The following is a 9709-nucleotide window of genomic DNA, read 5'->3' as shown; positions in this document are numbered from 1 at the left end:
ATTAGATTATGATCAATTATTTTTTAGTATTTTTTACAAAAAGGTATATTGATAAAGAATGAAAGAATAAATGAATCGTTTAAGAGTGATGAAAAGGAAATTATTGACTAAAACAAGATATATTCTACCTCTTCACATATGTTGAAGTATTATACTAATCATAAAAATGTTCAGTTAGAGAAATCATTTTTTGAAGCATTATACTAATTATCGAATCTAATGATCTCAAAATTATATTACTTTGACCCCTCCAACACTTTTCGTCAAGATCCGTTACTGCCAACTCTTGATGCTTGTTGCCTTGAGTGTCACTCCTCTTCACGAGCCTCCTTCCATTATTAGGCTCTCATGGGTACATAAGTAATACCTAATGTAAAGAAAAATTGTACATAAAAATTTTACACTATCGTCCAAACATATCACAATACATCTTACTTCTACGATCAACCTAAACTACATTTTATTCCTATAATTTTCATAAAATATAAAACTATAAGCTAAAGTAATGACTTAATAATTAAGCCACTTATAGGGACTACAATAATTAATTTGTGCTTCAAATTTTTACTATTCCTAAATTTTAAATATCAACATTAAACTATTATTAATCATTCTATTAAATTACTTTTAATAATTAATTTCAATATTCAAAATTTGAAATTGACACATGTAAATAACACGGTTTCAATATCAAGCTTAAGTAACAACAATCCAATAAAAACATTTTTACATTGTCTTGATACTTCCAAAAACAATTGCAAATCAATTTCAAAAACAAAATGAAAAATTAAACCTCTAAGCTTAATGTAGAACTTTAACCCACAATTCAATTAGGATCACTTTTTATAAAAGATGCAACCAGAGATAAAATCTGGAAATATGTAGTTGTGCAGCAGATTAAAATAAGGATGAGAACAATACAGATAATTGAGCGTGTTCTTGCAAGAGTGGATAGAAAGCAACAACCATGGTTTAATCTTTTTAGCTCATCTAACTCTTCGTCTGGTTGGGAGAGCATTTGAAGTTCAAATGCGAAGGGAAAGTTTGCAGAAAACAAAGTAGACATGGCATTTTATGATCACGTCCACAAATACGGAAGATATGCCCCGTTTGTCAGGTATCTACAAAGGCTACATACACTACATCTCATCTCAACTGAACAATGTGTAGTGAATTGGATATGAGTGCTTTTAAGTACAAATAACCTGACAGGTATAGTGAATTCGACTTTAAATTTAAAAATATACTGTACAATTCATATGCTACACCGTACACTGCTTGACTCGGGAATGACTCGATCAAAATACAAAGATCAGACTACCAGTAGTATCGAATTAACCAACCAGACACAAAATGATAACATTTACAAATCACAATTTAGGTATGGTTATTACAACTTGACTCAGTACGTCTGGTACTCCTCAATCTTCTGAATCCTCTATAAATTATTGAAGCTTTCACAGAAATATGCATCCTAGAGAACCAAAAATTTTGATGTGAAAACTTTAACATTCCACCCAGGATAAAAAACTGATGCAATCCAGAGTGCTTGCTCAATCAACCATCCATCTCAACATCACAAGCTGTGCTTTCTTGAACAACTGGTAAGCTGACAGATTCCAACAAAACATCAATTTTTAAGGGGGTGTGTCGAATACCGTATTGGAACATAACCTGAAAGTGTAAATTTGCAGCATTGTTGTAAGCAGAACCTCCAAAACCAGAGCAACAAGAAAAATAAGCAAATCAATTAGATAAAATTGTCCAACTCTCCTGCATTTCCAATCTGAGCATTTACAGGTCAGTCTCAAATGAATATTAGGAAAAAAAAAAAAAAAAAAACACAAGGAAGCAACAACAAAATCAACTTCATAAAGTCGTCTCAGGAAACTCTCATTTTCTTTTGCCAAAATCGAGAGCCTTCAAAAATTTCTAGCTTAATTACCACTCTATAGTACAAAGCAGTTTAATTAATCCATAACATAAACTATAGGACATGTCTTTGGTGTGTGGTTGGAAAGAAATGCTAAAATTACTACTGGTCAAGTGATGCTTTTGGTGTTCATTGGGGATAGAGTTGTTTTCTTAGTTTTCTTGTGGTATTCAGCTAAAGGTCTTCTTAGGAGGAATGTCTTGGTTGATCTGCGGAGATTGCCATGGAAAATTACATGTTTCTTTTAGTCTTGGATTAGTTTTTGATGATACCTTATCTTCTTGCATTTGCATCTCATTTCTTTCTTAATAAATTCTTTATCAAAAAAGAAAATAAAAGGAATCATCACAAGCCACGTCTAGTGGTTGAAGAAATTATAAACTTTTGAAAGATCATAGCAGTAACAGAATAATCGCAAGGCACATGCAAAATAGAATAATAACGAAAAGAAAAAGAGAGGATAAACCATAACATACGTTAAACCTATGAATAATTCACCACTCATAAAGCATACATGAAATACTTTTTGTATGAGAAATCTCCAACAACACTAACACTTTGGATAGAATGAATGGAAGGCAGGTGGAAAACGAAATAAAGGACAAGATATAAATGGAAGGTGAGATAATTTGGCTGAGTTCAAAGCGAATAGAAATAAGTGGATAAGATGATTTTGTTGTTACTCATAATTTTATTTACTATTGTTTATTATTAGTAATTATCTATTATTATTATAATAAAAAAAGGAAAAAAATACATAATTAGTTATGTAAACAAATAATACTTCTCAACACCTAATAATTTGGCAACATAATCAATCATGCATACTATATAACGGATTGTATGTCCAATATAATCGATTATATTATACCTCTTTCACCTATAAGTTAGAAGCCACAGTGGCTTTCTTTTCAAATCTCACAAATACAACAAATAAACTTTACACCGTGGGACCCATATAAAATCAGTTCAAATTAAAGCACGTCAACAGAAACAAACAAACAATTATCCAACATTTTTGCCTCTCCATCGTCAGCAACAGATGAGTAGGGACGGCATAAAGGAATAAAAATAAGACCCTTAAACTGAAACCCTGAAGTAGACTTTTTATAAAAAGTAGATCAAGTTTATAAGATAATACTACATAATTTAATAGTTGATTTATGCAGTTTATTTTGCATAATAAAGCTGTTGAAAGTGTCTTTCTACAAAGTTTGGTACCTAGTATGGACTGATCTTAATCCTACGCACCAGTCCAGAAGGCTTTCTCAAGTGCAGGGCAGTGGATTTGGGGAGGATGAAATTTACAGTCTTAAACTCTGGTCATACATACAATTTAAGTCTGGAAACCCACAAAGGCAAACAATATAAATATAACCACCAAAGAAAAGGCAGTGAAAGCAAAGCAATGATAAGATGAATTTACCCAAAATGAAGCACTAATTATTAGAATGAAGGCAGTAGGTAGAATTTACCCTAAAATCAAATGGCATATCTAATCTTATTACATTGAACTGAGTTTTTGGTTACTAAAATGTCTTCTACCACTGCAATGACTTATACATTGAATAATAAAAGTATATAATAATTATAGTATTGTTACAAATTAATAATATATGTAGATATTATTATTAATTTATATATGCATATATAAATATATATATATATATATATATAAATATATATATATATATATAATAATTTATATATATATATATATAATAATTTATATAATTAAAATATTCTTAAATTTTAACCTTTTTAATTTATTCAATTATAATTTCATTAAATTTTTATTATGAAGAGTATTTTGATAAATTTTATCTATTACAACTTTTTTTAATCTATCATATCAATCAAATCACTCACTAACTTTCATAAAATTTATCTTCAAAATCACTCACTTTACCCTCTAAATCTTTTTAAAAAAACACACATTCATCCCCTCAAATCTACACAAATTCATCTTTACACTCTCCTCCGAATCCATCTCACCAAACCAACACAGCCTAAATAAGTCTTCCAAAGATTAGAAGTCACATCAGCACAGGTCTTCTGTCAAGCAAACTACCGTACATCATAATAATAAAGGTAAACTTGACGTGATTACTAATCTTTTGAAGACATATTAGAGTTAAATTTGATCTGACTACTAATCTTTCGAAGACATATTAATGTTAAAAACTTCAAATTGATGTCACGTAAATCTTTGGACAACTCGATTGGTTGTTAAGAAAATTATCTTCCCTCAAAAAAAATTTCCATTAGCATTGTCACATTCATTTATAATCCGTCCTAAGTAAAATGTTAGTCTTTATATGAAAGGAAAAATAGAAAAACTTTGGCGCTGTGCTGAAATATTTCCTTACGACAAACCTTAGAGAAACTATCAGCGGAACCACGAGCTCGGTTGGCCTTCCCAAGATAATGTAGATCAGCTTTCTCAAGCTTCCCATCCATCAAAATCAATCCTCCCTCCCCAATTGAAAACCGTACAAGGCATCCTGAATGCAGCCCTGACTACAAAATGAAGTTAAATAGGAATTATTTAGTAAACCCTAAACAATAAATTAGTCCCATGACTAAATCCGAGCTTGTTTATTTATAACTTTCATGACTCTAACTCTACCATACTATTCCATCCAGAATTAATATTTCAGGCCAATTATTTGTATCAGTTCAGTAGTGTAAAACAAATCAAATTTCAGGAAGTGGTGTAAGATTGTGTAGTGTCAGAAAGTGCCAATTCTTTGAGCCAGAAGTCATAACTACATTAAGCAAGAGATGCCAATTTACAATTATATAGAAACCTCTTTCAAACAAACCTGTTGTATAAAGCTTCCATCCAAACAGCCAAATACGATAGGAGGATCGTCCGAAGTGGTTAGTTTTCCATCTTCTTGAAGCTCCAAAACCACCTGTTTTGTAAAGGCAGATAAAATGATTAAGCAACATGATAAATATCACATGTCAACAAGTGTATCTTTTACGCTCAAGTAATACACAAAAAAATTATATTTTAGACCTGCAACAATACATAACTTCACGTCAAATTCAGTAAAAAGAGTCCTTAAATAACTTATTACCAAAAGTATATTTTATCAATCCAACTGGTAGACTTTTTATAAAAAGTAGATCAAGTTTATAAGATAATACTACATAATTTAATAGTTGAATTATGCAGTTTATTTTGCATAATAAAGCTGTTGAAAGTGTCTTTCTACAAAGTTTGGTACCTAGTATGGACTGATCTTAATCCTACGCACCAGTCCAGAAGGCTTTCTCAAGTGCAGGGCAGTGGATTTGGGGAGGATGAAATTTACAGTCTTAAACTCTAGTCAGCCTCATGTTTTAAATAATCAGTTACAAAATAACAACATTCCACAATCAGTTCTGAATTAAAAGGGTCATGTTTCCTTAACTAATATCTATTACCTTTATTATAATCACCAAAACTATGGTTGCCAAAATCTCTAGAGATGCTAAAGAAAATACATATTTCACTAAAACAATGGGCATCCTAATGCACACTGCTTCCCCCTAATGAAGTCTGAGGAGGACTGATGTACAAAACCACAAAGAGGAGTTGTTTCCCGGATTTGAACCCACGACCTCCAAGTCCATATGCAGCAACCTTACTGCTGTGTCAAGGCTAAAACAAAATTAAATCCAAATTTCGCGAAGCCAAGCAATAATACAATCGTGTTCTTTTATCTCACATTTGACCATCTAAAATCTAACAGCAACGTGCACAATAAAAAACTGCTCAATCAATAGCTTTGCAAGCTAGGTATCCAATGCCAAATATAATTAGAACACTGAATGTAATTATGCATTTTTTCAGTTTTAAAGTCTTTAAAAAAATTGTCTGAGCTTCAAGCCACTTGCAGGTAGATTCATTATCAACTTATCATTAAAAAGAATGCAACGTTGTTAAAAAAGTACAATAGCCAATGTTAAGCCATCATATGTTCATAACACAATGATAATTTCCATTCTAAAAGGAAGGAAAGAGGGGATTGATGTCAGCCCAAACTTGAACTTAGAAGATGTCTAGGGTCCGCTTATGGCATATGCGAGTGAGTTTCTCCCATTTCTGTAGCAACAGGATATAACTCAACAAACAAGATGCCACACAAAAGAAGTTTCGGGAAGATCACATCTTCACATCCAGTAGCTTCTCTCCATCTCAATGCAACCTAAAACTGTACCAAAGCAACCACATGTCTGCATTGGTACGTATGCAGTTTCGCTTCCAGCTATAATTGAACAATTTTATTAGACGGTAGATGGCTGCAATGAAAACATGAAACAAGAAAAATTTTTGATGGGTGACAAGGGAAACCAGTGTTCCATACATACAATTTCCAATCTAAAGTCTGGAAACCCACAAAAGCAAACAATATAAATATAACCAGCAAAGAAAAGGCAGTGAAAGCAAAGCAATGATAAGATGAAAAGGAAGCAAGGGAAAACCTGCTGTTGGTTCGGAACCTGTCCTTTACTGTCCGTGTCCATAACATATTGACTACAGTTTTCATCCTTCCAAACTAATGCTAATGGCGTAATTCCTGCCTGATAATGAGCATGCCTAAAAAAACATCAAAGCAAAAAGGTCAACCCAAAATACTAAGCCTAAAAAGGGAAAATGGAGGCATGTTTAATAACAAATCCCATTGCACAACAGATTACATGACCTAAAAGAACCATGACTTTAGTTGAAATAAACTCTGATTCGATAAACTTCTTCTTAAGAAGAAAGAATAAAATAACTTCTTTCATAAGTTAATAGTATAGTCTATGTATAAGTTGATCTTGAAGTTATCTCATTATAGCTTCTCCAAAAAGCCAATTTTCACTTATAAGGCAAAATGTAGCTCATGGGAGAAGCTATCAGAAAAGTTTGCTTCAAGACAAATCACATAATAAAATAGTTATCAATTACTTGTTGTAAAAAAGAAGACCATCTTTGACATAAGGCACCGGTGCCGAATAAGCAGCTTGAAGACCATTCGAGTCACAACCATACACCGGAACCAAACTGAACCTATACTTGTGATAATAAGAAGGAGGTTCACAAGCACCACTTTCTGCAAGCTTGGAATTCAACCAGAAGAACCTAAACTCCGCAGTGCAATCGGACAGAGAGTAACCCCTCCAACAAACCATGTCAATAACGTAATAGGTCTGATCCAGCTGCCACCCCAAAAAGCCACACACAATACAAGTCAACACTCAACACTAACATTAAAAAAATTTTAAAAAAAAATATTTAAAAAAAATCCATTCAGTTAGGGAAGTAGTAACCTCGTGAAAGATGCAATCCAATATAGAGTAAGACTGAGAGGAACCGGAATCCTTTTTCCTGGCGCCACTGGGCAGCGCGGAGGGAAACCGATTCAGAATGGAACCGTTACGCAGACGGCTAATCGTCGTTCCGTTATACGAAACGACAAAACACCGTTTTCCGGAAGGGCGAGCGAAGACGAACCTGAAAACGACGAAACTCAAGTTTTGGTTTAAGGTGTAAGAAATAGAGAAGAAGAGAGATTAGAGGAAACTAAGGTTAGGAGAAGAACCAGTCTTGGGCGAGGTTGTTAGGAACGTCGATCATCCACTCGGGGAGCATGAGCTGCTTCGCGAACCACTTGCGAGCTTCCGCTGCCTTCAGCTTCGAGGCTCCGAGGACGTCGAGGTTCTCGAGCACGTTCGAGCCGGAAGAGGAAACGCCTTCGGTAAGCTCCAGTTCGAGTTCGGGTTCGGGTTCGGGTTCGGGTTCGGGTTCGGGTTCGGGTTGGGATTCTGGTACGTAGGATTGGAAGGGGAGAGTGAGGACGGTGGTGACTAAGAAACGCGCATGGCGCTGGGCGTCTTGGCGATTCTGTGCCTGGCGGAGCAGAGACTGTGCCCTGCGCTTCTCTTGATCGGAAATCGGCGGTCGCTTGAACGGACGGCGGAGATCACTCGGTGCCATGGCAGAGTCACTGTTTCAGTCTGAGGGATTCAAAAACGACGGGCGCGCACGAAGCGTTTGTGTTTGAATGTATGTATTTTAGTTACAAGGTTTCGTTTGGGAACTTCTCCATGGAGCGACTCAATGATGGGATCGGGCACGGGTTCATTAGCCCAAGAGGTTTTATTAATATCTACTTTTAACTATCTTTTAATTTGTATATCATTTTTTTTTATCTTTTAAATATCTGTTCTCTTAAATTTAAATAATTATTTTAATACATATAATGTAAAATAAAAATATCTATGATAAATTATTTATTTTTATAATAACTTTAACGAAAATTATATTGTAATTTGATGATATTTTTATTTTAAATGATTATTATAATAATAACTTTTTAGTTATGATTAAAAAAAGTAATAAAGGCAATTCTTATTTACACCTTTTACCATATATTCCTAATAATAATAATAATAATAATAATAATAATAATAATAATAATAATAGTAATAATTATTATTATTATTATTATTATTGTACCGTATGGGCCAATCGACCAACCAAATGTCGATAGGTGTTCAAAATAATTTGTATAACCAAACAAAATCCTAGTAAATGGGCAGCGTGAGTCACCAATTGACATACAATAGCTTTGCTAGGAGTTGATTGGCTCGAATAGGTACGAGCCTGCAAAACAGGTCATGTTCAAGTGAAGGCAGATGCGACGAACGACCAGTTTTCCTTGGACGTGGCAATCACTTCGGAGATGATGAAATTATGTGTGAACAAACACTCTGCAATCTTAATGGCATTGAATGGTTAACTAGTAAATCAGGTAATGATGCTTGCCATAAATATGTGTCAAATGTTTTGATGTGTTAGACAACGACGTGCAGCCGACAACGCCGAACAACATATAAGATAAACAAGTCAATTGATAGTTAATGATAAATAAGTTAGTAATCAGATTTTTAAAGCAATTGAACCTTGATTAGATCAACCCTAATCAAAGGCCCATGTAAAAAAACTTTTAATAAAGGTCAAAGGTAAGGTTGTTGAGACTTTCTTCTCCCAATTATTGCAACATTAATTGTTATTGTCGATCAAACCATTACTGACTTAAGTATGGAAGCCTTTTTGGCAAGTACACCCTTTTTTGGCAAGTACACCGATCGTTGGGAGAATCGAGCGAATGACAGGAGCACCGAGCAGACAGCTGAAGTGAAGACTTAAAGATTGGACAAATATTTGAAGTATACGTTAGGTCCCCTACACTTAAAACAATAATTTATAGTTGTTTGTAAAGAAGTTTTTTTTTCTCATTTATCTACATTTTTTTAATTTTATCCTTTAAATAAAAAAATTCAATATTAAATAACTATTTTACCAATTTTACTAGTTAAGTGACTGTTTGTTTAAATTTTAATGATTTTTTTATTTGACTATGTTTTTAAACTTAACCCTACTTTTAATTTGAAAGTTACCCACAAATAAAAATAAATAAATAAAATTATAAAAATTATTTACAATAAAATTCTAAAAATTATTTATATTTATCTTTATAATTATTATAATAACAATAATAATGATTTTATTATTTTTTATTATCTTAAAAAAAATAACACACATGCATATAATACATGTATTTTCACTCATAATAATAATAATTGATGAGTTCAAATTTTTGCCATAATTTAATATTTAAATTTGGGGTATTTAATTAAATTTGTGTGCTTAAAGAGTGATTTTATAGACAGTTCTGATAATTAGGCTATTTGAGCTTATGTGATAAAAATGTCTTAAAAAGTGGTTTTTAGCTA

At 32.9% G+C, this 9709-nt stretch overlaps 1 protein-coding gene across 2 annotated transcripts; it reads right to left on the bottom strand.

The window, feature by feature from the left end:
* Window positions 1-1146: 1146 nt before the first annotated feature.
* On the bottom strand, window positions 1147-8055 carry LOC114164194 (snurportin-1). Of its 2 annotated transcripts, XR_003599506.1 has the most exons (8): window positions 7513-8055; window positions 7241-7424; window positions 6879-7129; window positions 6410-6524; window positions 4759-4851; window positions 4310-4453; window positions 3155-3275; window positions 1577-1674 (listed from the first exon to the last, which is right to left on the bottom strand). XR_003599506.1 is itself a non-coding variant. In XM_028048763.1 (7 exons), the coding sequence occupies exons 1-7, from the start codon at window positions 7905-7907 to the stop codon at window positions 1558-1560; spliced, it is 1299 nt and encodes a 432-aa protein (XP_027904564.1). In that variant the 5' UTR covers window positions 7908-8053; the 3' UTR covers window positions 1147-1557. The 2 variants fall into 2 exon arrangements, 1 of the variants encoding a protein (XP_027904564.1); XM_028048763.1 differs by lacking the exon at window positions 3155-3275 and having other exon boundaries at window positions 1147-1674; window positions 7513-8053.
* Window positions 8056-9709: the final 1654 nt, after the last annotated feature.

The sequence above is a fragment of the Vigna unguiculata genome, chromosome 9 (genome assembly GCF_004118075.2).
Source record: "Vigna unguiculata cultivar IT97K-499-35 chromosome 9, ASM411807v1, whole genome shotgun sequence".
In the NCBI taxonomy this organism is placed as follows: Eukaryota; Viridiplantae; Streptophyta; class Magnoliopsida; order Fabales; family Fabaceae; genus Vigna; species Vigna unguiculata.
Note: the sequence above shows the minus strand (reverse complement) of the source record. Positions and strands in the feature narration are given on the sequence as shown.